Genomic DNA, 18,211 nt, shown 5'->3' with positions numbered 1-18,211 from the left:
TCCCGCATCCCGCCGGCCCCGCATCCCGCCGCCGGCCCCAAATGGATTATCTGCGGCTGGTGCTCTCCTGCCTCGTCCCCCTGCACGGCTGCCTGGCCGCCGGCAGCGCCCCAGGTACGGCGGCTGCCCCCGGGACGGGGGGCCCGGGCTGGGGGGTGACAGGTGGCTGCACCCCGGAGGATGGGGAGCAGGGAGAGGGAAGCCGCTGCTGTGCCGGGGAGGGTGGGTGTGTGGGTGTGTGTGTGGGGGGGGGTTAAGTTTCAATGGGAATTGGGGGAGATGGAGGCTGGGCGAGAAATAGTTGGCGTGCTTGGCGAGCGAGGGGGACGTCAGCCCGAGTTCCTTCTGCTACGTTGGACGCGCCCGCTTAAAACTACAAAGCGGAGCCGGCTCGGCAGGGAAAAGCAGCTGTCGGGCTTCTGGAGCTCCGGCGGTGCTCGCCAAAGGCTCCTCGGCTTGTGTTGGCCCCCTCCGTCCCGGCGCCCGAGCGGGATGCTCCGTGCCCACGGGCCCCTTTCCCTCGGCGCTGTCTCCGCAGAGCTGCTCCTGTCCGGCAAACTCAGCGAGTATGGAGTGATCGTCCCGTTCAGCACCGACTGCCGGGGTCGCTTCCTATCGCACGTGGTGTCCGGCCAGGCGGTGGCGGGGCTGGGGCAGCCCCGCTGTCCCCCGGCCCCGGGCCCGGGCCGCCGCCGCGTCCCCCGCAGCCCCCCGGAGGAGTCCCGGCAGCGCCGCTTGCTCTACTTCAACGTCACGGTTTTTGGGAAGGAGCTGCACCTCCGGCTGAGGCCCAACCACCGGCTGCTGCCGCCGGGAGCCGTGGCAGAGTGGCAGGAGGATTTTGAGGTGCTTTTCCGGGAACCCCTCCAGCAGCGGTGCCTTTTCACCGGTGACATCTCCGGGATGCCCGGAGCCGCCGTGGCCATCAGCAACTGCGATGGGCTGGTAAGCCGGAGGCTGGTGGGGTGCTTTGTGTTTGTTTCGGTGGTTTTTGTGCCCGTGTTTTGGCGTGGTTTCCTCTTAAGACATGGATCGTGGTGTCCTGAAACCCGATTTTTCTGCTGATGGTTTAGGTGTCTGTGCCGCATGTTGCCCTTCAGCGCTTCAGCAGCAGGGTCCCCTTTCCCCATGTGGCTCTGGGTGCTACCCACCTCCTCCATCAGGGTGGTCTGTGCACCAATATTTATTTAAAAGGCTTGGAAAAATGTGCCTGAAGTGCCTCCTGACCAGGTGCTGTTACATCCACGTTCTCTGGGACGGGGACCCACGCTCATGGTGATGCTGTTCCATCCTTGCCCACCCATGTTTTACCCTGGGACTGCTCCGGGAACTTTTCCTCTGCCTTTCCTGCCTCTTGAATGATGTGTGAGCTCGAGCACCTCCTGAAATCACTGTTAGCTGCAGTCTGGCTCCTACCAAACATCTTTTTGCAGGAGGACGTCTTTTCTTTTCTTTTTTTTTCCCCTTTTTTTGCTTTTTTTTCGAGGGCTTAGAGGCTCTTGGCTTTCTGAGCACAGTTCAGCATCAGTAACTTGCTGCCACAGCGCTTTAATTCCTTTGAATGACTCTGTTACCTCCTCATCCCCAGCATCTGCTCTGCCTGTGGGTTCCCTACCTTTGATACGCTTGGGGAAGCGCTTATTTTTTAATACCCTTGGCCCGTTGCCCTTCAGATTTCCTTTGAGCCAATTTAAATCTTGTTTTGGGTGCCAGAGTTTGCTGTTTTCTCCTGCTACCACTTAAAGTTACTGCCAGGTTGGAAGAAATGTCTTACTTTGTGCCTTTTTTTTTTTTTTTAAAAAAAAAAGAAATTTAAAATATATCTCTTTTTTTAGTTGCTTTATTCTGGGAGTTCCTTAAGCCAATTTTGGCCACCAGCACAAACAATCTGGCATTCCTTTCTTTTTATACAGCGCCTGGTGTTGCTGTACAAGCAGAAATGATAGAGCAGCACAGCTAGAAATACATATTTCGCCTACGTATAGGAATTAAATTTTTTTAGCACGTAATCCACACCTTTTGAAGCATCCTCTGGGGAATGGGCTGAGGCTGTGGACTCACAGGCATTCCTCCAGGACACGGATTGCGCTGGGGCAGGCAGACGTGGGCAGGCTTGGAAGCTTTAAAGGCATTTCCTACAGACCCAGTGCTGAGTCTGGAGCAGGGACCAGCGAATGAGGTTCCATGGCAGATCTCATTCCCTTTGGCACCACGAGCAAAAGGATGCTGGAGGCGATCAGCATCCTGCTGTGGCACAGCTTTGGGGGAATTTTCTTCCCCAGAGCCCGCTCTCTTGTTAGTGTCAATCCCAAGCAAGCTCTAATTTAAATTTTCCAGGCTTTTCTGGGCTTCAGCCCCAAGTTTTCCCCAACCAACCCTTGCACACCTTGTTGGTTGTCATCCTTGTTCCAGCTGGAACTTCCAGCTTGTACCACAGGATGCTTTTCCATGTGGATTTATGCATATTCTGGCAGCCCAAGCCCACCCTTTTTAAGCCCATGTAAAGGGAGAAGTGGCTTTTCCCCCAGGATAAGGCTTTGTTGTTGTTTTTTTTTTCTATTTCCCACAATAAATTTATAGCTTGGTAGCCAACAAATCACTATCCTGGAGCTACAACCAGGGATTGCCCATGGTCTGGTGAAGGACACAAGGATGAGGGGACAAGCAGGTGCTCGGCTCCCTTGCCCTTGTGATACATCCAACGTCACAGTTGGTTTCTCTTTTCCATGGATTTTTCTGGCTGTATGACCCTCTGTTTCCGAGAATCCAACATCCTTCAATCTGCTCTTGGAGGAGTGGGATGATCAAGAAGATTCCCAAAAAGCAGTGAAAAGAGCTTGATTTAGGAAACGGAGCAAGGAACAGCACCAAAACCTGGCTCTGGGCGTGGATGGGATGGGAGGATGATGTTTGTGACCTGTCGGAGAAACAACGGAGCAAATCCGGGGGGGATGTAGATGGTCGGGAATGTCGCTGATGGGCTGGAGGAAACTCTTCCATAAGCAAGGGACCCTGGAATTCCTGTGGATTTCTGCTGGAAGTTGTCCACGAGCTTTCGGAAGGAGGTTGTGGTTTTTGCCTCCCGGCACAGCGCGCGTGGGAGGCGCGGGGCCGCGCTCGGCCGCCGGTTCCCGGCCAGAGGAAGCGCTCCGGGATGCTGCGGATGAGGGCTGTGTACACAAAGAGATTAGGCCGTGTATAAACGGAGACTGAGATTATAAATAACGGGGTGGAGGGGAGGAAGGGAAAAAAAAAAACCCCAAAAACCCCGAACCCAGCTCTTGGAAAAGAGATTCCACCCAAAGTCTTTCCTAAATCCGTATTTAGCCATGGAAGGGAGCCCATCCTTTTCCCAGCCGCCAAATCCGCGGCACCTTCCAGGGCATCCACGCGTGAGAATCTGGCCTTTCAATGGTTTTTGCGAGGGTGTCTCGTACCAGGGTGGGAAGATGCTGTCGCCCATAACGTAATTTCAAAGCTGATCTAAGCCCCCAAATTCCTGACTGCTAAAGTAGCGTTAGGCAGAAATCTCCGCCAGCGGACACGTCTCGCTGCAGTGGAGGCATCCCAGATTTTTTTTCCCCCCGCCGGCTTTAGCAGCGTGTGGTTGACCTTGCTTCCTTCCTGCTTTGCTGGTTGCAGGGATGGGTGAAGGATTATCATCCACAGACACCATATTTGTGTGCCTGGCTTTTCCCTGGGGTGATTTGCCGTAGTTCTGCAAACTGTAGAGCCAGCGTTTTCCATCCCCGTGGCCCTGGCCTGCTTCAGATGGGTGGCAGCAGATAAGCAGAACACAAAAGCCCTCAGAAGCAGTATTTAATAGGGGATGGAGGGAGAAACGGCCCCCCAAAATGATGCCCCATGGAAAAAAGCGTGGCTTGGTCTTCCAGGATTCTCCTTGCAGTTCCTGAGCTCTGTAGGGTTAATTTTGGGGGCAAAAAAGGGTGCAGGATGTCCCTTTGGTCACATAGGTCCCACTGGCCTCAGCTGGTGTGGGTGTTACGTGGGTAAGAGGGCTTTTCTCCCGGGTGATAATCCCAAGTTTTGGCAGTGAGATGCAAACCAGGCCCTGTTTGGTCTGAAAACCCAATTAATTAATAAGTGCTGAGCTTGTCTCCATGTCCTCGCTCCACCAGGAGCTACATTTGAGGCCTGGCTTGGGTCACCTGGTCTGTAGCCACCCCTCACCTCGGCATGAAGAGCAGGGAAAAGGAGTCAAGGAAGGCAAAGTGTTGTGTTTGGTGGGCTGCAAAGCCTGTGCTGCAGAGGGGCATGAAAATAGTGATGGAGCACCTCTGGATGCTCCTGATGCCCTCTGCATGGAAGGGGAGCGCTGTTATCCATGGTGTCTGTGTCCACACTGCCTGGTTTTCTAGGAATTTTTGTCCAAATTATGTGTGAATCTTCTAGGAAATAGACATACTATGCATGCAGCTGGATTTCCCCCTCCTGTTAGCTTCCCTGGCCCAGTGCAGCAGCTTTATTAATTTTTCCACATCTCAGCTGTCTTAAGTGTCAGAATTTCCTGAATTCTGGTGGGAGTTGGAGCTTTTTTACCCAGCAGTGGAGGAGGAGTTTCTTACTCAGGGTCCCCCAGGCTGGAGTTCATCTCTCCCTTAGCCTGGGGAGGCACAGGAGAGCTGGAGGAGAGACTTCACCTTCTGTGAGCTGGCAGGAATGAGTTTGATGTATGTTTTCCCTCTTTCCAGTGGAATTGTCTGTAAAGGGCCATTTTCTAGTTTGGGAGTACCTTTGCTGAGAGCTGCAGGCAGCATCTCATGTTGGAAAAAGCAGTGATAACAGTCCCACCAATTGATTTAATTCGATCTGGTATTATTAAACCAAATTAAAATCAAGGGTGGGAAGCATGTGGCTGATTGATCACCGAGAATGGGATTGAGCTCTTGGAAAAAGCCCAAGAAAAGCCAAATGGGACTTTTTGGGTGGCATCTGACCTTTTCCACTGCCTCTCTACTGTTACAACCCTCCCAAAATGCTGAAGTACAACCTGAGCTGCCTCTCTTTGTGAGCGAGCAGATTGGCTCATGCCTCTTGCATTGGCATTTTTCGGGTTGTTTTGGGTTTTTAATTTATTTTTATGAATGCCAGGGTGACCTCTGCAGCTTCTGTTTCATTTCTTGTGCTGCTCTGATCAGATGGACACAAAAATCCCCGCGTTACGCCCTTCACCGTCGGTCGTCCCCGGAGTCGGCGGCGCGTTGCATCCCACCTTTGGGAGAAAGTCTGGGCTGCTTTATTCCTTGAGCCAGATATAATTAGTCACGAGCTGTAGAGCAGCTCAAACCCAAGTGGGCTGTGGCTTGGGACCAGGCTCTTTCACACTTTAATCCAGCCTTGCCCCGGCGCGGCAGCACGGCTTTCCTCCGGCCGCCTGACTCAGCAAGTCCTGGCTTTGGCCCTAAACCCATAAACCGGCTTTGGGGTGCCTGATCCCGGATGAAACGCCCCGTGGCAGGGCTGGGAGGGGGTAGTGGTGTCCCAGAAGAGCTCCTCCTGGGGCAGGAGCTGCTTCTCCTTCTCTTGTTGTATAATAAAGAGCAATGTTTTGGAACTGGAAATTAGGAGAATTTCTTCATCAAAGGGGTTGTCAGGCCCTGGCACAGGCTTGTATTCCCCATCCCTGGAGGGGTTGGAAAGGTGTATAAATGTGGCATTTGGGGATGTGGTTTAGTGGTGGCCTTGGCAGTGCTGGGTCAATGGTTGGGCTCAATGATCTTGGAGTTTTCCCAACTTAAAGGATTCCATGATTCTGTGCCCTGCCAATCACGGTCACGGCCTCGCCCAACCATCTCTGAACCTGACTGATGGTTTGATTCCCTGGCTTGTTCTCTGCCTCATCACCACCACCCTGCCTGGTGGCCCTGGTTAAACCTGGCTGTGTTCTTCCTCTCCTTGGCTGAGGGTTGGGGCACAATCCCTGGCACAATCCCTGGCACAATCCCTGGCACAATCCCTGCCCTGGCTGTCTCCTGTGGGAGGACCCTGAGATACGCATGTTGGGCAAGGATTTGGATTGCTCAGGAAGGAGCTAAAACAAAACCAGCCCAAACGCTGCTTTGCAGCAGAGTTAAGCAGTTAATAAAACCCAAGTGGAGCAGGAAACTTGATGGAATCCACCAGAGCCAGGTTGGCCATTGCCTGATGAATCCAATGGGATGTGAACACCAAGGCGACCCAAAAAGCCAGGCGGGTTTGGGAGAGCCCCCGCCTCTGTCCAGAACACATCTCTGTGTATATTTTACTTTGATTTGATTTGATGAGAACCATTCCAACACCCCAACACCCTTATGAGGACTCCAGTAGGTCCATGCAGCTGAAGGCTTTGCTCCAGGAGCAGATCCATATGTTCTGCCGGCGCTTTCCAGGCAGCTCTTCAACAGCGGCAGCGCCGGAGGAAGGAACGCGCGCGTGCGCCATGGAGGGAGCTGGGAAAAATGCCCAGCTGGGGGGGCTGCCCGTGGGATAGAAGCCAAATCCTGGTGATCCTTTTCCTTGCCCGAGGTCTGAGCCGGCCGGCGCTGCGGGGTGTGAGCGCTCAGGCTGATGTAAGGGGGATTTGATGGGAGCTTGGTGTTAATTAGGAGCAGGTCGGTAGCCAGGACAACATTGCCAGCGATGTTTGCCCCGTCATTCATCTTCCCTGCTTTTGGGAGGTGGAGTGGTAATGCTTTCCAGCTTCTGCTCCAACGGGATTCCCCTGTGTTAATTCCCAAGTACTTCATGGGGCAGAGAGAATGGTTTCTCTTTCTTTCTTCTTGTTGCAGCTCGTAGTGTCAGTGAAATGGTAGATATCCTAACAGCACCGCAGGAATGGAGTGGGGAGGGTTCAGGGAGGCTCAGGAGTGTCTTGGGACCCCCTTCAGCCTTGTGTCCCTGAGTTCAGGGTCCGGCACAACTCATGGATGAGACAGAACGGACTTTCGTAGCCATATAAAGACGCAACTTGAATTGCAGCCAGGTTGGGGTTTTTTTTGGTTGGTTGGTTTTCCCTTCCTCCTTTATTTTTTTTTTTTTTCCCATCTACAGGAGAAATTAAGGGTTGTCATAGATGAACATGGTATTAGAACCATCCTGGTGTCATGGGGTAGGATCAAAACAAGATTATTTGGGATGCCTTTCCCCTTTGTGCGTGCTCAGCATCAATCTTTAACGAGTATACTGCGTGTGTATATCCCCCTGCACTTGTATAAAACAACACTGTTTTTCCCCCCTCCTCCTTTTCCTTATTTCTCTGTGGAGTCCAGGCTGGCCTGATTCGGACAGACAGCAATGAGTTTTTCATCGAGCCCCTGGAGAGGGGCCAGCAGGACACGGAGGAGCACGGGAGGGCCCACGTGGTCTATCGGCGCTCAGCCATCCGGCAGGACGGCGCCGAGCCACGCCATGACCTCCATCCCGAAGGTAGGGGCTGCTGGAATCCGGTCTTTCCCAGCAATTGGTAATAAGCATTTCACCCGGGGAGAGGATTTCTTCTTCCAGGAGCCCTTGTACATCTCACCCTGTGGCTTTTAGCTCAGTTTAACAGCTAAAGTCAAGAAGATGGAAAGGAAATGCTGGGCTGGAGGTGCTGCAGCCTTGCTTCCATCACCTCTGTGTTGTGAGAGTGGTGAGGCACTGGAAGCTGTTGTCCAGAGAAGCTGTCTGGACAGGGGCAGGCTGCCCCTGGATCCCTGGAAGTGTCCAAAGCTAGATTGGCCAGGGCTTGGAGCCACCTGGGATAGTGGAAGGTGTCCCTGCCCGTGGCAGGGGGTGGCACTGGATGAGCTTTGAGGTCCCTTCCACCCCAAATCATTCTGTGATGATTCTATGAAATGCGGCCTCAATTTGACTTTTTAACAGATCACAGAATCATTTGGCATGGAAAAAAACCTTTTAAGGCTCTCGAGTCCAATTATTAATGTGTCTTTTAGGGCTGGTCTCCACAATTCAGAGCCATTTCCCCACCACAGAGCGAGCTGGACCAGCAACCAGCCTCAATATCCCGTTAGAGTTAAATCTCTTATCTGTTCTCCCCGCTGAATTTCTACCCTTGTGGAGTGTCACCATGGTGTCAGGTCACCTGAAAGGCTCTTTCTTTTCCTGCCCAGTGCCCGGTGTGCAGGTGGGCGAGCTCCCGAATTCCCTGGAGCTGATGACAGAGCGGCTGGGGGACGCGGAGCGCAAGCGGCGCCACGCCAGGAAGGATGACTACAACATCGAGGTGCTGCTGGCCGTGGATGACTCAGTCGTGCGATTCCACGGCAAGGAGCATGTCCAGAACTATGTCCTCACCCTCATGAACATAGTAAGGCTCATCTATGGGGGGTGTAGATCCCACCCTTCCCTGGGTTTAGTGCTCTTCTGACGCTGTGAATCTGTTATCCTGGGAAAAGGAATGGGTTTGGGACGGGGAACGGTGCTGCAGGAAGGGCTGTGCCTTCACACTCTGGCATTTAATAGCTGTGGGAATTGGAGGGATGGAAAGCAAAGCCCTTTGATGTTCATCTCCATCACCTTCCCCTTGCCAATGGCAGGGTCTGGCACGTTGGTGCTGTCACTGTCTGTCACCTGAGTCCAAAAGTTCCTCCTGGCTGAGACCGTTTCCTCCTCATCACTGAAGTCTCAGCAAATGCTAGAAGAGAGAATGGTCATGGCTTACTTAGAAATTACAATGTTTGTAATTTGTTTTGCAATGATGATGCTCATGATTCATTCTGAATACTGTTTGTTGGTAGAGGAAATATTTGTATAGCTTTTCAGAAGCTTTTTGGAAACCTGTGCAGCTGGATAACCATTCAGGATATGTTTGCAAAGGAGTTTAGAGCAGCTTTACAGTTCCTGCAGCTCTCCTCACTCAGAGGCATGGAGCAGCCTGTGCTAGTTCCCTACACCCCTTTTTATTCCTTTTTAAGGTAAAAGCATCCATATTCCCTGAGAGATCTGGAAGGATCAATATTTATTCATCCATTTGTCTTGAGGGAAGTTTGCTCCTCCAGCATTTGAATGTCTGCAAATATGGTCCATGCTCAAGGATCTCTTTCTCTCTCCCAGTTTTGTTTTGTTTTCCATCCTTTATCCTCAGCTCTGTTTATTTTTCTCTAAGTGTTCTTTTACACAATGGTGGAAAAATGTTCAAAAGGCTCAACCAGCTCTGGAATGGCCAAGTTATAAAGATGGTTTTGGGTGGTTGGCTGTTGGTTTGGGCATTATTTCTGCCATATGGACGGCAACGAGGGGGAAATTATCAACGTGGGGAGGGGGAGGATTTGTGGGATTAGAGGGTGATGGGGTGAAGGATGAGTGAAGTGGCTGGTCCCAAACAGGGAGAATGTCGAAGAAGCAAACACCTCCATCTCCACGTTTTATTACCCCGATGCCTGCGGTCCGATGCTCTCAGCATCACTTAAATTCACTCTCTCCTGTGTGTATGAAACCCTCCTGCCAGGGGGAAGCCACAGGTCTCCCTGCTCTGCCCTCTGGCTCTTCCCACGTTACAGGGGTCGGAGCTGATGTCATTTTTCCTTTCCGATCCCGGGGGTGAGGGGGGAGCGGGATGGGCACTTTGGGGATTGTCAGCTTTAATCAAAAGGTCGGTTTTCAGGCGCATTTCATGGTCCCTACCCCGCGGGCAGGACTTTTCAGGGAGTGAATGCCCGGGATGCTGCGCTGGGAGAAGGGAGGACCCGCTGCCTATTCAATTAAAAGCGGCGCTGAAGACTTTAATGAGGCGAGGGGGAGAGAACCCCCAGGATAATACAGGCAACAAATACTTCCCCCCAAGTATTATTTCCTTCTATATATTCTCCCCCCACCCCCTTCCCCTTCTTTCTTTCTTTCTGGTTTTTTTTAGTGCGTTTTCTTTCCAGCTTTGCCGTGACCTCCGTCCGCCTCCTCTTCCCTTGGCGCCGCCTCGTTTCCTTACCGGCTCAAATTGCCTTAAAACACCCGATTCAGCAGAAAAAAAAAGAGAGAGTCCTGCTTTCTGGCCTGGGTGGCAGAGGGAGGGAGAGAGGAGGATGCCGGGGGGCTGGCAGGGAGGAGCCTGCAGGGACCACCCAGCAGAACATTAATCCCATTAGTTGGAGGCAAAGGGATGAAGGATGAGAGGCTTGGCCAGCCCTCTAACGAGGAATGGACTTAACGAGCTGGGAGCCAACTGGGAAAGTTTTCCTGTCGAGATGTATCCCAAGGAAAAGGGGCAGCGAGTTTGGAAGTAGTGGTAAACTTTCCTGGCTTTTTCTGAGGTCTTCACTGAGCGCTGAGGGAGCAGGGGGACACGTATCCCTTCCCAGCGCTGCTGTAGGTAGGGTCCCGGGGCTCTTCCCAAGACACAAAACCCTTTATTAGGATCTCTGTGTCGGCTGAAGCTCGGTGATAAATGATTTGTCACGGAGAAAAGCTTTTTTTTAAAAAAAAAAAAAAAAGAAACGGACCCCACAGCCCTTATTTCATTGCCAGAAATGTGGATGCTTTTCAGTGAAGGGCGCTGTGTCCATGCCGGGAAGCTGACATGAGGATGACTGCTCCTTTTGTGCACCTAAGAGCTTCCCTGCAGGCAGGCTGCCTTCCCTGCTAGCTCCCAGCCTGCATTCCCAGCCTGCCCTTCCCTTCTTGGCCCCAGGAATTTGGGGTCAGGTTGGAGTGAGTGGGAAAGGCATGACTCCCCCTCTGCCATTGCTGAGCGTGTCTCTGCTCCGAGCATCCACCTAAACCAAAACCGGTCTGTCAGGCTCTTGGGATGAAAGTTTGGTGATGTGGTGGCTCTGGAAAGCCATTTCCCTCTCTTGCTGGCTGCCTGTGATGTTATGGAAGGCAAACTAGGATCCCCCAGCCATGGTGACTGCTGAGATCAAGGGCTGGGAACCAGGAGGGGATCCAGCACCCCAGAAAAGGAAGAGGAGAGGAAATATTCAGTGCTTTGCTCTGATTTCCAGTCTCTTGCCCTTCAGGGAGTTGGGTTTCTCGGTTTTCTCTGCCAGATTTCCCACTGCTCATCCCTGATCCTTTCAAGTCTGGGGATGGCTCCACGTGGAGGGGAGAAGCCAAGCTATGGCTGTGTTAAACCTGGCTCTGGTCTCAGCTGCTTTCCTGGGCTTTTGTCGGATATTGCCCGTGATTTGGTGAAGGATGCAAAAGTACTTGGTGTTTTCCCATTGTTTCGGGTTACTAGGGAAACCCCATGAGTCAGAGCCCTCTCCAGGCTGGGACTTGCCTGGCTCCAGCCGAAATTATTGTTCCCAAGGGCAGAGCAACAAAGAGTGCTACTGAGACCCCACAGAAGAGGAGGTTTGGGAGCAAAAATTAAACCTTCAGCTTTAATTTTAACCTGTGTGTGTTTTTTTCTTAGGTGTGGCATTTATGAGCCACTTCCTTGCTAACTGATAGTGCCATAAAAGCAACAAAAAATACCTCTGATGTCTCTCATGTGTCCATGCACTTTTCCCTACCCTCTGTACAGGCTTATGTGTTTGTTGCTATTTTTTTTGGGACAACCTGCCTTGTTCTGTAGAGAGCTCTGATCAAATCTGATCAATCTTGCCCTGCGCAACAATTCTCCCCTTCCTCTGTTCCTCCCCACAGATAATGTGGGTCAGCCCTCACAGAGGTGACATTATGCATTATGCAAGCCCAAAAATGTGCTAAGGGGGACTTTCCCCTCCCTTCCTAAACCCCCAGCCCCGGCAAAGAGGCTCAGGGCGAATCCAGCAGCCTGAAAACCGAGCGAGGGAATAAAAGAAAGGAGTTTAAAGATGACTTGGCTGTTCCGAGTAAGCGATCCCGGCGTTTTGAAATGTCAGCTATTCTGCTGCTTTGGCAAATTCTTCTCGTGTCTCTCCCTTTGTTTTCCTTCCCTGAAGAACGGCGAGGTCTAGCCCTCGTTGCCAGTGCGGTTTTGCTGTCGGGATCTCGCGTCTGGGGCTGCAGACGTGGGGCTGGCCAGAGGTTTGCAGGGATTTAGGGAGGCAGCCTGCCCTGCTCCCAGCTTGTGATGTTCCTTGCATTGTAAAGCATTGCTGCTGTCTCCTTGGTGTTGCAGGGTTGGGGGGAGTGCTATGGGGTGGCTGTTCCTGCTGGTTTGCCCTTAACTCACAGAGAGCCTTAAGGGCTGGGCTGTTCATAGGGGCAGAAATTCCATTTTAAATGAAAGAGGAGAGCATTTCTTGCCAGGTGACAGTGTGAAACAGGCTGAGCATGGATGAGAGGGATAAGAAGATCTTTATCCCATGGCTTCAGGGATGTGGGTCCCTTTACTGGAACCCTTTGCTGAACAGGTATTTTTGGGGGAAGAGGTTTCTCTGAGGACACCGACTTGCTTAATGGCATCTGCAGAGGGCAGGGGGAGTTGTGCCAAGCCTGAAAAATGCTCTCTGGGTGAATTTCCATTTCCAGGGTGATGCTTGGCCGCCCCAGCTCCATCCTCACTTCTTCCACAGGCACTTGGAGCACTTGGGGGAAGCTGGCCCTGCTGATGTCCCACCCCAAAACTTGGGGCCTGCACGGTCACAGCCCTTGCAGCAGCCAGTGCCAAGCCCTTTTGACATGATCCTCTTTCCCCCTCAATCAATTATTTATATCTGGCTGTGAAGAGAAGTCTGTAGCCTTGGGCAGTCTGCTTCCACATCTGCTTTCTGAATTAACCCCAAAGGTCGCTGCTGAGCTGGTATTGGTTAGGTGCAGATCCCTGCCTAAACCCTAGTTGACCTAAAACCCAGGGGCTGGGTTTTAGGTCAACTCTTCATTGGGAAGAGGGAGTACCATGTCCCTGTGAGCAGGAGGAGAGTGGGATTTAGCACTGCTTCACAAGGAAGATTTATGGAATTAAATCCCATCTTGGAATAATACAGCAATATCTACGGAGCATCCTGCCAAAATATCCTGTGCAGCTGGGAAGGGAGAGGTCTGTGCTGCTCCTCTTGATGCTCCCAGTCACAGCAAGGTCAGATCGTGGCTGGTAGGGAGGTCCCTGAAGCAGGAATGTGGCTCAGCCTGATGGATTGAGGGGTCCTCAGGAGCAGGCAGCAAGCAGCAGGGTGCTGGTGAATGACCACAGAATCCTAAAATCATGGAAAGGCTTGGAAGGGAGATGAAAGCTCATCCCATTCCAGCCCCCTGCCATGGGCCTGGACACCTTCCACCATCCCAGGTTGTTCCAAACCCTATCAAACCTGACCTCAAGCACTTCCAGGGATCCAGAGGCAGACACAGCTTCTCTGTGCTGGGGCCTCCCCACCCTCAGTTCCATCCCAATATCCCATCTCACCCTACCCTCTGTCTGAAGCTCCAACTCCTGACATGTGGTGGGGGTGAAGGAAGATGTGTGAAGATTTGGGAAAGTGAAGGAAAAGGTTGTGTTTCCTGTCTTGTTCCCCAAACCCCCCAAGGTCCAGCTCTGCATCTCTTCAAGCACGATTTTGATTCCCCCACTTTCCCAGCCTGCCGTATTACTGATATTTTTGTAAGGGATCACACTTGGGACGTGGGATTTCTCTGGGATGCCAAAGCCTCCTACATCCTAAAACCCAGGGCTGAGCCTGACATCCCTGGGGAGCTGCAGCTCCTCGCTGGGCTGGATCCTTCGTACCTGAGTAATGTTTGCAGCTGCAACACTGCGTGACCTTCCACCCTCCTGTGCTCATCCCCCCAAAAATAGGGATGGGATCAGAAAAAAATCCATCATATTCTCATTATTCTTACAAAAGGGGGAGGGTGAAGGAGCAGCCCACCCATGGAAAGCAGGGATGAGCTGAGGGTGGGTTGGTCAGCGTTATATTTCCACACTGATGAATAAAATACCCCGCAGCCCTTGCAGCTTCTGCATCCGAAGGGATGTGTTAATGGGGGTGGACTGCAGGTTAATGGTTGATTTTAATTTTTATAATCGATTTTTGCTGCATTCAAGGCTCAGGATCTGCATTACCTCTCTGCATGGCTCGGAGGCATCCCATGGGAGTATTGGTTGTCATGGGGAAAAGGTTAACACTGGGTTTTTGGGTTTAAAACTGGCCTGAGTGGGTATTTCAAATGGAATCCCAGGCTGGAAACTGGGGGGGCTTGTAAAACACTGGGGAATGGCTGACTTGGGTAGCAGTAAAAGGGTAGTTGTCATCCAGCCCTTGATGTAAGATTGAAAAACCCCAAAGGAATGTAGGAAAAAATAGAAAAAATCCATAAATCTGCCTCCATAACCTCCATCTAGTCTGGAAAGCTATGACAGAGCTGAGGCAAATTAGTCCCTCCTTGGGCAAAGCTGAAAAAGTCTATTTCAATTAAAACACGAATTATACTCAATATTAAAAATGGTCTTGATTCGTTCTCCTTGACTTCTGCAGTGAACCCCCATTTGTGGAACTGTTCGTTTGAGAGGCTTTTTGGGGAGAAGAAAGTCCCATTCTCCAAAATCAGGGTGTTTTTCCTCCCTGGGCTGTGTTTTCCCACGTGCTTTGCAGGAGGTGCAGGGTCTCACATGGGTTTGTGGTTGCCCACTCCATGACTCTCTCCATGTCACTGGGCTCAGCTCTCCGAGACGTTTCCCTGAGGTGTCCTACTCTCTTGGTAGTGTTTAGGAGTAGAATTTGTTTACTCATCCTGGAAACGCAGAAGGAAAAGGTTGTAGCTGGTTATTTCCTTTGCAAGGTCATTTTTTAACAGCCGAGGATGGTACAAATCTCGTTGACTCATGAGCCCTCCCTGTTCTCTTCATTGTGTTGCCTTCTCCTGGGATTTCTGGAGCCATAGGTCAGGTTTGACTCACTGATGTGACTGAGGAAAGCCCTGGCTTTGGGGAGAGGCAAAGGATTGTATCAAAAAGACATTTTTCCTTTGGATGCTGGAGAATTTCCATCCCTCTGAGGGATTCATATTCCAAAGGGGCAGTGGCTCATTGAGAAATGCGGTGGAGGAAACGCAGCCCTTGATGGAAATGGGTGATGTCATTGACCATCTGAGCCATTCCTGGGAAAATTTTGGCTTGTTCCAGCTTGGCTTTTTGACTTTGTGCTTGTTACACGTGGGAAAATGGGAAAAAAAACCCCTTCCCACAGTGGGAGGAGGCGGGGATGAGATCTTTGCACCTGGTCTTGGAAAGCCTGGAAGGGTGTGGAACGTGGCAGCGTTGGAGGGGCTTGAGAGCTGGGATGGCCTGAACTTCTTCCCTGTTGGATTTCCCTCCCTTCTTCAGGTGGATGAAATTTACCACGACGAGTCCCTGGGCGTTCACATCAACATCGTGCTGGTCAGGATGATCATGGTGGGATATCGCCAGGTAAATCTGGCGCGCGGATGTGGCGAGCGGGAGACGCTCTAATGTTTATTTAGCACTTAGCCAAGCCCGGGCTTGGGAAAATGTGGCAGCTTGTTGGAGCCCAGATGATAACTGTGCTGAGCAGGGGTGAATTTGAACCCTCCTTAGCCTGGTTTTTGGGAGCTGAGGGCCTGGCTAGCCCCCCTCAGGGAGGTGGTGGGTGGGTGGCTGTGGTCTGCTGTTACGTGCTTGCTCTGGGATGTGGGGAAAAACGCGGAGGCTTCCTCAGAGTTCTGTAGATGATGGGATGAAGGTGGCTTCCCACACTGAGAGGAGCTGGACATTAATGAGGAGAAGCTGAGGGTCTCCTTGAGCTGTCCTGTAGCTCTCATGTGGCTTGGGCATGGCCAGGGAAAGCGTGGGAAGGTTTCCTGAGAAGTTTTTATGTGGTTTCTCAGGCTGCACTTGTTTTGTAAGGCTTGTTCAAGCACAGCAGCCAGATTTTTCTTTAAAAACAATGTGATTTTCTGTACTTTTTTTGGGGCAAGCCCCTGTCCCACAGGAAGTGTTCTAGCAAAGGTGTTAATGACTCAACACAGTGATGTCTCTGTGTGTGTGTGATCCACAAATAAGACAGGTTAGGTCTCGGAAAAAAATTTCCTTATTGTAGAAATATGCTTGGCTGGCAGAAATCCACCACATCCTTGAGATCCAGGGATGGTCCTGAGGAGCAGGGATAAGGATGGAGGCTGGCCCATTTTTGGAGGCTTCCATGGGACCAGGAACATCATCTCTAGCTGAGAACAATCCGTCTGGCTTCCTCCCAGCAGCGTTTGTGCTCTGGGCTAGAGGTTGATCTGTGGAGGGGAAGGGATTTGGAGCTGTGGTGATATAGCGGGATGGGAACTGCCAGGCTCTGTTAGGGATGATTTATCCTTCCCAAAGCCAGCTCTGGAGGCAGCTGCTTTGTCCAGCTACGCCACTTCTCAGCTTCAGGGGATGATGTAAGAAATGAGGAGCAGATGTTTGAATGCAGGAGAGATCTCAGCTCACCACTGTTTAGATCTGATGCTTCCCGAGCGAGTCCTCCTGCATCTTCTCGTCTCCCACTTGGGATAAAACCTCTTTGGCTTCCAGGGGAAGGGCGACACCTCTTCCCTTCCCTCCTCCAGCAGTGGATTTTCCACTCTCTCCGCAGTCAGTCAGCCTGATCGAGCGGGGGAACCCGTCGCGGAGCTTGGAGCAGGTGTGCCGCTGGGCGCACTCGCAGCAGCGCTCCGACCCGGAGCACGCCGAGTACCACGACCACGCCGTCTTCCTCACCAGGCAAGATTTTGGGCCTGCAGGTATGCAAGGTACTGTATTTGTCTCGATCAGGTATGTGCAGTTTGCTGCGAGGGGGAAAGCCAGCGAGGGGTGAGAGGATTTCTTGCGAGCACAGTCTGTTTCTTGGCCAGCAAGGTCCAGAAAAAGGTTATAAAAATCGGTGTTGTTTTTTTTTTTTGTCCTCCACATGGTGAAGAAGAGAGAGAGAGACAGAGAATTAATCCAGAGCCTCAATCTGAATGGATAAAATGTCTATTTATTCTCCTGCTCTTTGATTTCATTTACCAGTGCTCCCCTTGGCCCAAAATGCCTTAAAAATATAAAAACAAGTTAAAAAATGATGAAATGGACCAGGAAGCCCCATGGGGACAATCAATTTATGCTGTCCTCTGGAGGACCTTTAAAACCTGTTTTTCTATGGATTTATTTCTTGGACATGGGAGCATTCCATGAACCCTGGGCCAAAGAGGAAGTTTTACTGCAGGAATCTCTCACCCTCTTGGTGCAGAGATTGTGCCGGTGTGGTCTGAGAAGTTGGAGGCCTTGCTAATAAAAATCTTCAGCAATTTTCAGGGAAACCTTCTGACGTTTCATGGCTCCGTTGGGAAAACAGCTGCATTGGTGTTATCACGAGAGGTGACTTTTCCCAGTTCTGAGCCTGCTGCTTCCAAATTCCCATCTCCTCCTTTCCACACTGGTGGCCAGGTCTGGATTTCCGTCAGGAGGCTCCATTTGATGCCGTGAATGGGGTGGGTATTGTCGCCCTGGTCTGTAGCACAACTCCTCCTGGTGGAGGAAGGAAAGGTGGAGAAGAAAATCTGTCCTAACTTGGATTACCTCCCTGAAAAGGATCCCCCTCAGCAGGAGATGAACCTCAGGAGATATCCAGCTGGAAACCCTCCTGAGGGTGCTGTGGCCACCAAAGAGCAGAGCTTGGGTTGTGCCCGAGACTCTGGTCTCCTTGTCCAGAGTCACAGGGGTGAAATACCAGCTTTTGTTTCATTTTTCTAGACCCTTCCTGGCAAAGTGACTGTGTCCAAAGGCATTTGTGAGAGGACCATTTTTGGCAGACTCCCGAGGCTGCCCCTTGGTGGGAAGGAGTCGTGAGATTGATGGGGTAGCCCTGCTCTAGGGGTGCTCCCTCCAGCAGCTCCTTCCCTTTTTCCCTGGCTCTCTGCTTGTCACACATCCCCAGGACTCTCTGGAAGTCCCCATGGTTGCCGTGTCCTTGCCTGGCTGTGCTGCATGGCACAAGGAGCTCCTCATCCACTGGGAATTTCCCTCTGAGTGGGCTGCTGGAATAGTAACTCTGCTTGCTCTTGCCTCTTTCCCCCAAAACAAAGTCCTTGTGGATCCCCAGCACCCCTGTTAAGCTCAGGGATGTGTGGAATGAAGGACTAGAGCGTGGCACCGAATTATCCCTGCCCTTTGAAGAGAAAAGCAGTGGACAGATGGGTTGTAAATTATTTATTGCTGCTGTAGAGGTCTTGTCAACACCCAAAGAGTTTCCGTGTCTCTCTGCAGTGGGTGGCACAGGGGGATTTTCTGGCCTGAAGGATGCTTGTGCTCAGAATTAAATATTTTTCCAGGTAGTTGCTTCTCACCATCGTTCTCCTGTGAGAATCTTTTATACTCCTTCCA

General features: G+C 51.6%; 1 protein-coding gene across 1 annotated transcript in view; it reads left to right on the top strand.

The window, feature by feature from the left end:
- The first annotated feature begins 7 nt into the window (after nt 1–7).
- The window catches only part of ADAMTS14 (ADAM metallopeptidase with thrombospondin type 1 motif 14), a 29,241-nt gene continuing 11,037 nt past the window's right edge, over nt 8–18,211 (top strand). The window contains exons 1-6 of the mRNA XM_015632633.2: nt 8–114; nt 539–945; nt 7,269–7,425; nt 8,112–8,308; nt 15,182–15,265; nt 16,443–16,599. Coding sequence (XP_015488119.1) covers nt 42–114; nt 539–945; nt 7,269–7,425; nt 8,112–8,308; nt 15,182–15,265; nt 16,443–16,599 — 1,075 coding nt within the window. The 5' untranslated portion in view covers nt 8–41. The remainder of the gene's footprint in view (nt 115–538; nt 946–7,268; nt 7,426–8,111; nt 8,309–15,181; nt 15,266–16,442; nt 16,600–18,211) is intronic.

The sequence above is a fragment of the Parus major genome, chromosome 6, assembly GCF_001522545.3.
Source record: "Parus major isolate Abel chromosome 6, Parus_major1.1, whole genome shotgun sequence".
NCBI lineage: Eukaryota > Metazoa > Chordata > Aves > Passeriformes > Paridae > Parus > Parus major.
The sequence above is the reverse complement of the archived record's forward strand: the minus strand, read 5'-3'. Positions and strand labels throughout refer to the sequence as shown.